A 14072-nucleotide genomic window follows, 5' to 3' on the forward strand; every position below is an offset into this window, starting at 1 on the left:
GGGTTTGTTCACTGCTGTAGGTTTTTTGTGTTATGCAAGCACAGTGTGCAGGTGTTCTAAGCTAGCAATAAAAGTCTGACTGTTGACTGTTGTCAAGGTTTGGCGCACCTGTGTTTTTCGCTGCCAAGATAGCGACAAGCCAGAAATTTTCACGAACACACCTCACTTGCAGACCACCACGTCCATCTGCCAAAGTCATAGCACACCTGGTTCTTAAAGGTAATGTGAGGCAAGTGCACACTTAATGCACCCACAATTCATTAATTAGTCAAGTCAATTAGTTACATGCCTTTTGCATGTTTCGAGCCACGCAAGGTGTACTTTTCCCATCGTTACGATAGCAAAGACACATTGACACACCGCCCTTAATCAAGCTGTGCAGAGCGCGGTTGACGGCTTGCCTGTAGATGGCTAAAATAGGGCCCATGAATTTAATAACTTTCCATATGCCTATTAATTACATTCATTATGCAGAACAGAATATTTCATGCTCCAAAAATGATTTTATATAATTTCCCATTACTTTTACAATTTAATAAGTTGTTTTATTAATAGCCTCATGATAATCATTTTGGGCATCTAAATTATCTCAGGCTATTTGTTATGTGTAGAAAAAAAGGAAATATTTGCATGAGCTGGTCCAAAAAAAATTATATAGGAATCATCTATTATTAAACAGAACCAAATTCACTATAATAGTTGTCACTCAGGTAAGGTTAGATCTTGAAGTAGCTAAAAAGCTCACTTAAGATATAGTACAGCTCAGGTAAAAGATGGGATTTGACCAAATAATATAAAATTTGCTTCTTAAGATTTGAAAGTGCATCATAAAAAAAACTTTTAGGAAATATCTTTTTTTTTTTAGAAAACTTAGGATTTGTCTTTTTCATGTTTTGTGTGTCTCTTACATTGATCTGTAGGTCAGCTCCTGGAGTTAGCTGGGGAAGACCTGGAGTCTGAGGCATTACTCCAATGCTGAAGGTCTGAGCATCGCTCGGCGTGTCCGGAAAAACCTCGCTGGACACCTGAAACAAACCCAAACAAAAAAAACACCCACAATTCATTCATAAACCTTATAGCTTTTACCAGTGCAGTGCTGCTTTACTTGGCATTCCTTAAGCTCCATCCTGCTCAAGCTCCATTTATTAAGGCTGTAGAAAAACACCTTGGCTCATATGTAGTAAATCACTCGTAAGTACCTCATCCCAGAGACCTGAGCCATCCTCACATCTCTAAATACTAGTCATCCAGACTCTAAGACATGTTTGTTTCGCTTGAAAACCACCGGCTTGTTCTGACACATCGCAATTTACTGCAGCGTTTTATATATCTGAAAAAAGCCTCTGAATCACGCTGCTGGGTTATATTACTGCCGTCGATCTTTAATTAAATCTGCAGTAAAGAACGCACCCTTAGGGGAGAAGGGGGTGGAGGAAAATTAAAGGGGAGAGTGATTTCTTGTTTTTTGGCTAAAGAAAGTATTTGTTGTGCCAAATACAATTAGAGCTGGGTTTACATCTCAAGTAGATACTCAAGAGTATTTATCTGGAATAAGCTTCACATTTAGAATGAGTGCTTCACACTTGTTTCCTAAAGACACAATTTATAGTCTATAATCTATTAGTCTGTAGGTATTTAATAACCTATAATCTATGAGTTTGCAGCTGTTATCTTTATTAGACTATAATCTGTTAGTTTGTAGGTATTGTCTTTAATAGACCTTAATCTATTAGTTCGTAGGCATTAGCTTTAATAGAGTATAATCTATTAGTTATTAGGTGCTGGATTTAACATTTTATAATCTACTAGTTTGTAAGTATTGTCTTTAATAGACGATAATCTACTAGTTTGTAGGTATTGTATTTAATAGACTATAATCTATAAATGTGTACGTTTTAGCTTTAATATAATCTAACCTATTAGTTAGTTGGTTATAGATTTAACAGCCTATAATCTACTAGTTTGTAGATATTGACTTTAATAGATTATAATCTATACATTTGTTAGTATTGTCTTCATTAACCTATAATCTATAAATTTGTAGATATTGTCTTTAATATACTATAATCTATTAGTTTGAGGAGATTGTCTTTAATAGACTATACTCCATAAATTTGTAGATATAGCCCTTAAAAGACTATAATCTATTAGTTACTAAGTACTGGATTTAACAGCCTATAATCTGCTAGGTATTAGCTTTAGTAGACTTAATTCTATACGTTTGTTGATATTATTTATTTACCCTATAATTTAATAGCTTCTATGTATTGTCTTTAATAAACTATTATCTATCTATCTATATATCTATCTATCTATCTTGTGTAGATATAAGCTTTAATCTATTAGTTAGTAGCTACTGGATTTAGCAGCCTATAATCTACTTGTTGGTAGATATTGTCTGTAACAGCCTATGATGTATTAGTATGTAGGTATTGTCTTTAATAAATCATAGTCTACCTACTTGTAAATACTGGGTTTAACAGACTATAATTTATAAGCCTATATTTTACGTTTAACCTTTTAATTTTTTTTTTTCACATTTACATTAAAAACAGCGTATGTATAACCGATTTAAATGAAAAATAGAAACATAGAATAAAAGTGGTTGGACTGTATTCAGAGCTAAACTAGCTTAGCTGGCCAGACGACACTGAGTAAGAGAGGAGAGGGAGAAGTGAAATGGCTGGACTGCTGGTATTCATTCTAAACTAAATTGAAAAAGAAAAGCAGTCAGAGGTGAAGAGTGAGGTTTTTCTTTTAGGGGAAAGCTGTTAATCTACTGATCCCAGAGCAGCTAAAGGGAAAAGTAAGAGCATGTATTAAAATGTTCTGCAGTAAACAGAGCAATGGAGGTTCTGCAGTTCTAAATATGCATTAGATTATAATTTTCTCTAGTAATAACTTCTGACCATACTATATCATGCTAAGTTTGCCACTATATGTACAGTAAGTGTATTACCTGAAACTGGAAGGTGTCCCTCTGAGTGCTTTTGCCATAGTGCCGGTACCACACAGTGCCCTCATTAATGTCCTGCTGTGTAAAGGTGGTGGTGGGCGTTGTGTCTCTGTTTTCAGGAAAAGCCTGCCAGGCTTCTATTGGACCATCAGCCGGCATGGGAACGAACACTATCTCACCTACGGACATAAATGACACTTATCATTAAGTGAACAATACAAACAAATTACTCCAGACAGATATAAAATAGAGATATTAAAATAGCGTCAGAATTTAGGAATAAATCTACGCTAATGGGTGTGGTGGTCTGGAAGTAAGGTGTGTTCAGGTAAATATCTGGCGTGCTTCTATCTTAGCAGCAGGAAACACAGGTGCGCCACTGACTGATTAAAACCGTGACAACAGTCAGCCCTCAGCCTCCCAATTCTATCTTAGCCAAGAAGGAGCACAAACCTGACTTTTACCCCAACAATAAACAGAATAAAGAATAAAATAAAATTGGTATTCCCTTAAATGAGCTGCTGGAGTATCTTCACAGTGTGAACACACAGGTCAGTATCCTCTGCTGAGACGCACAAAGCACCTTGCTGTTAAGATACCAATGCGCCAAAATCAGAGCACAGGTGGCTCTTAAAGGGAATGACAATTCACACACTGATTGGGTTATTTAATTATTTAAGAGAATTAGTACATGCCTTTTGTGCGTTTTGAGCCGCAGAAGGCGTGTTTTTTGCACCTTTACAATACCAAAGACGCACCGACACACCCTAAATCTAGTTGCACGATGCCTAATTTACCAATGCGCTATAGACTAAGACTAAGGTCGACAGGAAGCCAAATTAGCTGCTGTACAACAGGTTTAATGTGTGCTGTTTGCTTGGTGGTAGTAAGAACCCATGCAGCAGAATTCTGGATGCATTAACTAGAGCTTAGATTCTCTGCCTGAACCCGTCCCATCCCAAACTCGCGCTGCATTGGGCTGAGATTTCCCTCCACTTTCCTGATCGGGTCGGGCTCTGTTTTTTAATGCTATTTTTATTTTATATAAACCGATGCTGTGATAATCACAATATAGTAAAGTAACAAATCAAACTGTGTTAAAAAAAAAATGTTGAACACGTTAGAATGATATAATCACACAGCTCTGGAACTGCACTGTTCAGAAAGTGTTTCATTTTCCTAATCATTGTTAATTGTATTAGAGTAGGCAGGGAGATCGGTTATTAATAAACATTTTTCTTAAATAACAGGTCTATGCTTCTTCAGTGTTGCACTGTTAATTAATCATTCTGAAGAAATTTCGCTTATTCATATAGCCCGAAAACATTTTTAAAAACTCAGTTTTAACACTATTTACAAAAACAGGTCGGGTCGGGCTCAGGCCGAGTCGGGCTGGATTTTTTGGGCCCGATTTAATCTCTAGTATTAACTGGCATTCCTATAACTTTTGGCATTGTCAATTTTTAACTGTATTAACCTTTTCAAGAATAAAGACATTCTTTTAAATGTTCTTTAAACAATACCACTTGTCTGCAAACTTTTCACAGGCTGTTACTGACACACTATGCCAAGCCATGATTCACAAAAAGCACTAAATTTCACTTCTCCTCAAAAAGAAAGAAATAAAAGTAACACATAAAGAGAACATAAAAAGAGACAGTTGACATCTAACTTTGTGTCATAGAGGAGTCTTTTTATCCTCTATCAGAGGGAGTGATGTGCAGTACCGTGTTGAGGCTGTCCGCTGTCAGACTGGATGCTGTACAGGATTTCAGAGTCGCTGGATCCTTTATACTCTGCCTTCAGATGCTTCTTGGACAACTGCACCATCCCTCCCTCCTTTACCCACACTTTGGGAACTGACCGCATGTGAGGAGAGAGAGCGTTCTGTGGAGACACATAACAGAAAAGTAAATACAGCAGTACCATTCATGATTTAATACTTTTTATATTTTACAGTATAGCTGCAAAACAGTTGGGTTGAGCCTGCATTTGGTCACAAAATTGTACAGTTAAACAACATCAATGCTTTGCTTTACCAGTAGTTATATCTCTGTGCCAGCAACTGCAGCACAAAACCAAAACATGATCCACCCACCCCCATGCTTAACAGTTAGAAAAGGTCATCTTTCCACAAAGTTCCACACCCTCTTTTCTCTAAAAATAACAGATATAACTTTAAATTTTCTTCAGCAATCCAAATAACATGTTTCTTAAATGTGCCAGGCATCGAAACCTTGCAATGAGGATGCAAGATTTTTTTTGTTTCTTTTCTGAAGATTTTTACATGAGGCCCATGCGGTATTAAATCAGGTGTTGCTACACAATAGAACAGTGACCACCACTCACTGACCAAACAAATCTGCACCTGAGCTCAGTAGTATTTGTTTTATTTGATAAAGTATGATTAGAGAATCCATACTGTTGAGGGTAATGGCAAAACAAAACCCAACAATACTAGGTAACACTTTGCTTGGATGGTCCATTTGATGGCCTCTTTGATGCTCAACTGACATTCAACTAACATTCAACTACATGTCCATTAAATGCAAATGAACTAAAAGATGAAAGTAAATGATTCTCTATTGAATATAACCCTACATTCAACTCTAACCCAAACGCTTATCTTAATATTTTAGCATTGGGTTTAGGGTTAGATTGTAAGCTTAGGTTAAGGTTAGGGTAAGGGTTAGGTGTAGGTTTGGATTTTATGGTTGATTAAGGGTTAAGGTTAGGGTTAGGTGTAGGGTTATGTTCTATTTTTAATTATTTACATTCAACATAGGGTTAAGTTAAATTTAATGGACATTAAATTTAATTCAATTCATTGTTAGTTGAATGTCAGTTGAGCATCAACAAGGCCATAAAATGGACCATCCAAGTAAAGTGTTATATATACGGTATCTCTAATAAAACCCATCCATCTACAAAGTGCTGGTGCTTGTGCCACAGCTGGTGGTGCAATCTAGCAAACCTTTTAAGAACTGACTCATGTTTACACTGATTTGATAGCCCAACGATTGCGCACCATGTGAATGTGGGTGTTCCATCAAAAGATATTCCCTTATCAAAATCAGAGGTGGTTGCTGACGATTCTCATTTCCATGTTCATTTCCTGGAGCTTCGCAGTTGCCGAGTTTACTGCACCTCTCAGCTGATTTGCCGGTTGTGCAACCTTGTCAAAGTGTTCCACCAGAGCGTGTATATTTATAGTTAAAGCTGCCTAAATAAAACAGGCAGAATAGGCGAACAGCTTCATATCAGAAAAAAAGCTTGCAGCAGAAGTATAGGCAGAATATTTCAAAAGCCTTCCGGTGGTCCATGAACTCGCTGGAATGTCCACGTTGATGTTTCTGAGTGGCGGGTTTGTGCATTCGTCTATGCTTTGTATGAAAGGACTTTAAATCCAGTCTTTCAATTAAACTAACAATTAAAAAAAAAAGAAAGAGATGCTGTTGTTTTGATGGAAATCCTTCTTCATAGCCTTAAAACTCTGGATTTTATTCATGTACAATCTTGCATGCAATAGAGTGCAACAATTATTTACATTTTTGCAGTGCTAGGCAGCTGCTTAGAGGAGCCCATAGCTGCTGATTGGTAGGCAGGCCTGTTGCAATAAGGCAAGCAAACCAATCAACTGCCCAGAAAATGACTGGATATCAATTAATTGCAACGATAACCTTAACTTGACGCTGATTGGTTTTAGAAGGACATGCGTCTGACGTTGGCGTGTTGACAATTCAGCGGGTGGTTCATTCGGTGGAAAGCTTTTCCAGGATAAGGATAAAATGAATGAACAGATACATTTCTTCTCCATAGTAGTGCTGCTATTGTGGTTTTTATACCAGCAGCAGCAGCAACTTCAGGCACAGTACTCTAGGTTAGTTCAAATTCGGCAAACGAATGTGCTCGTCCTGAAGCAACTGTCTCCACGGCTCATTTTTCCTGCTTTTCCGATTATTTTTCTTCTTCTGCTGCCGTTGCTGCCTGCTCAGTATCCTGTAATTGGTCCTGAAAGTTCGAACCATCCAGAAAAGCGCTTTCACACTGCAGTCGAACCGGACCATGGTTCAGAAGATCCGGACCGAGACCACCTCTCTTGGTCGTACCAAAATCTGGTCCTTTGAGGCAGGTGTGAAACGAGGCAGGTGTGAAAGCACCCAAAAAGACAAGAATAATACACTGATCTTGTTTATTTTTTTTTCTTTTTGGTCATTTGGAGATCAATTCCCTTTATTACTTGACAGTAACATAAATTTTGACCATAGTTTTGCCAGTTTTGATAGAATTCTTCTATCACTTTTGGATGTGTAGCCCTGGAGATCAGTATAATCAGTGCCTAAAGTGATTTAGAACTCAACTTCTTAGTATCTTAACTTCTACTTCTTTTAATCTTTGTTACAAAACATTTTCCTGTCTACCTTTTACCTGTCTTGCCACTATCAGCATACATGGACATGCATCTACATCAATACAAAAAAATCAACTATTGGTCAAAATAACAGATAGAGAGATGGTGATTAAGATAATGGTTAAAGTACTGTATAAATAAGTGGAGCGCCACTGCTTTTTCATTTTCCATAGCATGTACTGTATAACTAAGCTGTGTATTTCTAAGAGTAAAAAAACAGCAATGGAGACTAAACTCATTAGGGAAATTCAAGGCCTAAAAACTAAAACATTCTTCCATCAGATTTAACCTCCATCTTGCATAGAGTAATAGATAAGCACATCCCGATAACGAGCTATAATCTTCACATGTCTCCACCACAACTGCGCAAAGATACTGTAGATTTGCAGCCGTCGCTGAGGTCGAAGTGTGATGAGATGGTGAGTGCGCCCAGGAAAACTGCAATGGACTGAATTTCTCACAACAGGAACGAGCAAAAAGCTGAGAAGGCGGATTCTATCAGTTTTTAGTACAATATAAAAGCTGCAATTATAATAATACAAATCTCAACAAAAATACAGCAACTTTCTACATGACTCAGTAACTGAGGCATCTGAAAGGACAATTAAAACAGTGTGTAAAACAAATTAATGCTTGAGCAAGTTCAGGGATTAATCATTATTGCCAGCCATTAAAACACTGCATCACCTCCAGGACACTAAAAGCTGGAGGTGACTCCCCTCTGAAAAGCCAATTCCATCCACCCAGGTTTCCCACAATGCACATCTGATCTTTTTCCAAAAGCCATGACCTTTGCTCCCTAAACCACATGTGCTATCAGTCAGCTAATCCATTGTTGCTGTATGGCTTCAGCCACTTGCTGCCTCTCTTAATCTCTTTTACTGAGCACAAACTTTACTCTGAACATTAAGAACAAATACTACAGAATCTTGTGAATGTTGTGCTCCTCTTAAAAAAATAACTAACTGAGACATTTAACATTCTTAGCTATATATTTTAAGTGTTAAAAATACTTCAATATAGTCATATTATATTATCAATTTGTACCATTTGGTTATATTATATTAGCCATTAAGACATGTTTTCAAGTTTCCTTATTTAGTCATACTATCCACTTTTACCATTTAGTCATTTAGACAGTTTAACAATTTAGTCAGATTATTCAGTTTTGTACTTTAGTCAAATAATCTATTTTTACTATTTAGCCATATTAGCCTGTTTTACCATTGAGTTACATTATACAGTTCTACCATTTAGCCATATTATCTTGTTTTACCCTTTAATCAGATTTTCCAGTTCTACCATTTAGCCATATTAGCTTTTTATCATTTATTCAGATTATTCAGTTCTACCATTTAGCCATATTAGCTTGTTTTACCATTTAGTTAGATTATTTAGTTCCACTATTTAGCCATATTAGCTTGTTTTATCATTAGTCAGATAATCCAGTTCTACCATTTTGCCATGTTTGCTTATTTTACCATTTAGACAGATTATTCAGCTCTAACATTTAGCCATATTAGCTTGTTTAACCTTTTAGTCACATTATCCAGTTTTACCATTTTGCCATATTAGCTTGTTTTACCATTTATTCAGATTATTCAGCTCTACCATTTAGCCATATTAGTTTGTTTTACCATGTAGTTAGATTATCCAGTTCTACCATTTAGCCATATTAGCTTGTTTTACCATTTAGTCACATTATTCAGTTCCAGTTATATTTGCCACTTTTATCATTTAGCTATGTTAGCCATTTTTTTCATTAAGTGACATTCATATTCATATTCATATTCAATATATTCATATTACTCGGTCCTTGCTGGGTCCTGAAACAGAGCGCTATGTCAGAGGAAAAAAGCGAGGCTATATGAAAGGGGGTAATCTGAGATGTGGATGAGTGAGAGAGGCGCTACAGCCTGAAGGAAGGAAAAGAAAGACAATAAGAGGATGGTGGTGGTTGGACAGGGACCAAAGAGGAACACTCTTATCAGTCTAGACATCATTAGTGCTGAGGGCACCGCATGCCCGCTCATGTTCCGGAAGCTGATGGTACTCAGAGGAGTGAGAGGTGGTGACAGCCTCTGTGTGAGTGTGTGTTTATTGGGGGTATTCCAAACATGTCAACTGATGCACCCTAAGGTGAAAAGGATAACGTCATCTATTACACGCTCTTGGCAGACTAAAAGTTGGACTGGCCTCTAAGTAAACAGCCCCAGGACTGATGAGCTAATATTGTACATCACCATTGTCATTGTCTTCTCCAAATACCGGTTTAAAAAAAAACGCTGCCTACCTTCTGAGCAATGTTGACATGCAGCAGAACATTCTGGTAGCTGTGCCCATCATTGATCTGCAGCAGCAGGCTGTCCTGTTCTCCAGTGGTGCCATCATGAACGTACTGCAGCTGTTCACGGACCAGCTCTTCCAGCTTAAACTGGGTCACTTGCCCATCTGCATGAACACGAGTGAGGTGGCCGTGTCGTGGCGGGTCCAGAACCATTAGAAGAACGTCCTGAGGGTTGTCTGGGTCCTCAATGTGAAGACTGGACCTTGTAAGTAAAGCTGTCTCTCCTGAATTGATGTAAATGGGCTGGTTGGTGACCACCAAAGGCGGCTGTGAAGAAAATAATCACAATATTAAGATTCTTAATAATACTTTAAGAGAACATCTCAACATCTGCAAGATTAAATGGAACGATATGGTCACTTAGTGAAATGGTTTTACTAATTTATGTAAAAAGTTAAGGTAATATATGGTTGAATTTGAATTAAGACAATCAGCCAACATAACCCTGTTAAAAATATATATCTGAAGCTTAAACTGGTGTCTTGTCTCAGGTGGTCTAAGATGGTCTTTGATAGCACTAATTTGGTGGCAAAAACATACCCTATGCTATTAGGCTAGATGTTAAACCAGTTCTAGACCATTATAGTGTATGCTACAATTGATTTTGTTCACACTGGTCATGTTAGTGAAGCAGCTTGGTGTTGCTGTTCTTGGTGGCCAACCAGCTTGGCTTGATGTTGCTGATCATAGTGGCCAACCTGCTTGGCCTGGTGTTGCTGGTCTTGGTGGTCAACCAGCTTCATGTTGCTGGTCTTGGTGGCCGACCAGCTTGGTCTTGTTAGTCAAGGTGGCCAACCAACTTGTCTTGGAGTTGCTTGGCTTGTAGTTGCTGGTCATGGTGGTCAACCAGCTTGGCTTGGTGTTGCTGGTCCTAGTGGTCAACCAGCTTCATGTTGCTGGTATTGGTGGCCAACCACCTTGGCTTGGTGTTGCTGGTCATGGTGACCAACCAGCTTGGTGTTGCGGTTCTTGGTGGCCAACCATCTTGGCTTGGTTTTGCTTGTCATGGTGGCCAACCAGCTTTGCTCGGTGTTGCTGTTATTGGTGGCCAACCAGTCTGTCTTAGTGTTGCTTGGCTTGGTGTTGCTGGACATGGTGACCAAACAGCTTGGCTTGGTTTTGCTGGATATAGTGGCCAACCAGCTTGGCTTGGAGTTGCTGGTCATTGTGGCCAGCCAGCTTGGTCTTGCTGTCCAGCTTGTTTTAGTGTTGCTTGGCCTGGAGTTGCTGTCATGGTGGCCAACCAGCTTGGTGTTACCTGTCTTGGTGAGCTGGTCTTGGTGGCCAACCACCTTGGCTTGGTCTTGCTGGTCATGGTGGCCAACCAGTTGGTTTTGGTGTTGCTGGTCATGGTGGCCAACCAGCTTTGCTTGGTGTTGCTGGTCATGGTAGCCAACCAGCTTGGCTTGGTGTTGCTGGTCTTGGTTTTGGTTAAGCAAATCATACTTGGTCAGGCTATTTATCATAATTGGTCATGTTTGTAGACCAGCTAAACCATCACATTCAAAAGAGAAAAAAAATACCATATACTGGTCAAGAGCTGAGCTGACCAAGCTGTTTTCCAATATTGAGGGTTGGGGTCTGTGTTTTGCACTGGCTTATGTACAAGGCTACAAGGCTTATGTAGCTTAAATAGTAATAAAAGCTGAAGGCAGTGAACATCTGCGTCCTTTCAAATGAATAAAAGTACTGAAAAACAAAAATAGCACACAAATCCGTCCTGAGGGCTGAATAAAGGTAGCAGAGCTACCCGCTTTTGTCCATTTTTGCAGATTATACTTTCAGTAAATGTCAGAGGAACATGTTTGACAAATGCTGTTTACACTTTGCAGTGGAGATTTTCAATGTTTTACCATTTGACCACATTAACCCAATGCTAACAGAGGTGCTGCACGCTTCCCTTTCTTGTTAGCTACATTAGCCTTACAGCTTGAGTGAACGTGTATTAAATGAACAGCTGACTCATTCGAGCTTCTATCAGTAAGCATTACATAAGCCCTTAGCAGCAGCATTATTACCAAGAAAAAGAACAAGAGAACGAGGGATCATGGGGTTGGCTCTTAGCACAAGGATGTTAATCTCTTTTCTAGACTGGCTTGTGCTGTGAGCTGCAGACCACCCAGAAAGATTCCACATTTCTCAAGCAGAGACTAAACCCAGACAAGGAGCTAATTAGAACAGCCTGGGGACATTTTATACAACACAGCATAAAGTGCTAAAAGTGCTAAAGTGAGGTATGGGGTGTAACCATGGAGGAGAGTCAAGCACAAAGACTTACTGCAGGCTAAACCTGTTCAAAACTGACGGTGGTCATCTGTCACCAGTGGTCCATGTATTAGAAATGAAAATGATGTTGATACCTCCAGCTGTGACTGAAAACTGAACTGAGCTGAAACTGCACAGAGAAAGTTTGTGTGTGAGACTACAGAAGATATATTTACATTTATAACTGCTGATCTCCTGTTTTTTATGTTTAACAGTCTCTAGCGTATACACAAGAGAGGCGTAATAATAAAAGAAACATTCAGTAAGAGACAGTGAGCATAAATATTGATAGCTCAAAAGAGAATAGTCAGGGTTGTTAGAGCTGACACAAAGGCTACAGTAGCTTTCGCAACTTTTGCTTTTTTTTGAAGAAATTTAATTTCAGATAAATTGAAGTAACTTCAACTCGGTTTCAAGACTTAAATGTTACATAGAGTAATTAAGTGAACTGAACTTCAGTCAATCTTTTTGTTGTTTACTTAATTTATTTTTGCTGAATCAATCCTGTCTTTTAGTAACATTTACTTCATTTCTGCATACAATCTTATTACAATTACTTAATAACAATTACTTTTGCAATAACCTGTTTAATAAGTTTGTGGAAAAAATCACATGCAATTAATAATCAGATCATAATCAGACTTACAGTAATCTGATAATTAAGTACATGTAAAATCACATGCGAGCAATTATTAGACTATAATCATACTTCTGCAGTTATCTGATTATTAAGCACATGTAAAATCACATGAAAGTAATCGTCAGACCATAATCAGGCTTCTGTAGTTATCTGATTATTAAGTGCATGTAAAATCATATGCAATTGATAATCATATCATAATCAGACTTCTACAGTTTAATGATTTTTAACCCATTTAACAATTAATCAGACTTTTGCAGTTATCTGATTTTTCGAACGGATGTAAAATCACATGCAAATGACCTATTTATCTAATTATCTGACTAATTTTACACACACACACACACTCAATAGTCAGATAACTGCAGAAATCTGATATAGTTCTTCATAGTAGGCATATTGCTTAGGCTTGCTTTTATGTGATTAAGAATTAGACTCCAATCAGATTTCTTAATCTGATTATTAAGTGCGAGTAAACACAGATAATAAAAATAATCCAATTAATCAAGAGGTCATGTGAACAGCATACTCTGATTTCTAAACAGGTTAAGACCTAGACATCTGTTTAAAAATCTGATTGAAGGTTATTGTTAGATTTGAACTTTGAAGTAATCAGATTTTTCGACATGTGTTTGCTTAATCTGGATTCGTTCTTAATTTACATATGCACACAAGCGTTAGCGTAATTTCACCTTAAATGGTTTGTTATTTTTTTATTCTCACGTCTTTGTTTATTAAGTTAGTTCAGTAACTGTAGAAGTAATTCTACCTTAAGGGATACAATTTACTGCTGTCATACACAGTTTTTTTCTGCCTCTCTCTCTCTCTCTCTCTCTCTCTCTTTCTCTCTCTCTGTATTATGAAGTCGGGGGACAGTATGCATAATGTTCTTGTCCACTAAATCTATGCGATAACTTAGATTTAGTGGACCATTTAGATTTAGAACCAAGATGTGTAAATATGGATGGGGTACCACTGGCTACTGGGTCTGGTTTAAACATAATCAATTCAGTGGAAGCAGTAATATATATATGTGATATGTATAGTGTCACGATGCTGCCGTAGCTTTTAGTGCACAGAGATCGTGTTTCTGTATATGTACTGTGTATTTATATATATATATATATGTGTGTGTGTATGTGTGTAGGAGTGTGTACATGTGTGTAAAAGCTACACGAGGTCAGAAGACACATAGCCGGTTCTCTGGAGATTGCAGCCTGAGCTGCAGTGATATATTAGGAAATGTAATGAGATGCCAGAAGGATGGGAAAAGGGAAAAAAGAGGGGTTTCTTTTCTTCCTAAAGCTTCTTCTCAGACCCTGGTTTGCTCTAGTTCGGTGTTCATTACTGCAGCCCCCTGTGAGCGAGTTTTAAGAAGTAGTAAATCAAAGTGCAGAGGTGGAATGTAATGAATAAAATGATTTTCCTTAGCATAACTAAATCACAACTGCTC

General features: G+C 37.9%; 2 protein-coding genes across 3 annotated transcripts in view; one reads left to right on the top strand and one right to left on the bottom strand.

The window, feature by feature from the left end:
- LOC125786735 (cyclin-dependent kinase 5 activator 1-like) overlaps positions 1 to 14072 on the top strand; it is an 832135-nt gene that overhangs the window by 576786 nt on the left and 241277 nt on the right. The gene's annotated exons all lie outside the window — the stretch shown is intronic.
- Positions 1 to 14072, bottom strand: part of fras1 (Fraser extracellular matrix complex subunit 1) — a 248149-nt gene that overhangs the window by 59777 nt on the left and 174300 nt on the right. For both annotated transcript variants that reach the window (XM_022664877.2, XM_022664876.2), the window contains exons 29-32: positions 9661 to 9981; positions 4684 to 4843; positions 2960 to 3135; positions 909 to 1025 (exon numbers count right to left, since the gene is read on the bottom strand). In XM_022664877.2, coding sequence (XP_022520598.2) covers positions 909 to 1025; positions 2960 to 3135; positions 4684 to 4843; positions 9661 to 9981 — 774 coding nt within the window. The remainder of the gene's footprint in view (positions 1 to 908; positions 1026 to 2959; positions 3136 to 4683; positions 4844 to 9660; positions 9982 to 14072) is intronic.

Source organism: Astyanax mexicanus, chromosome 22, assembly GCF_023375975.1.
Source record: "Astyanax mexicanus isolate ESR-SI-001 chromosome 22, AstMex3_surface, whole genome shotgun sequence".
Taxonomy (NCBI): domain Eukaryota; kingdom Metazoa; phylum Chordata; class Actinopteri; order Characiformes; family Acestrorhamphidae; genus Astyanax; species Astyanax mexicanus.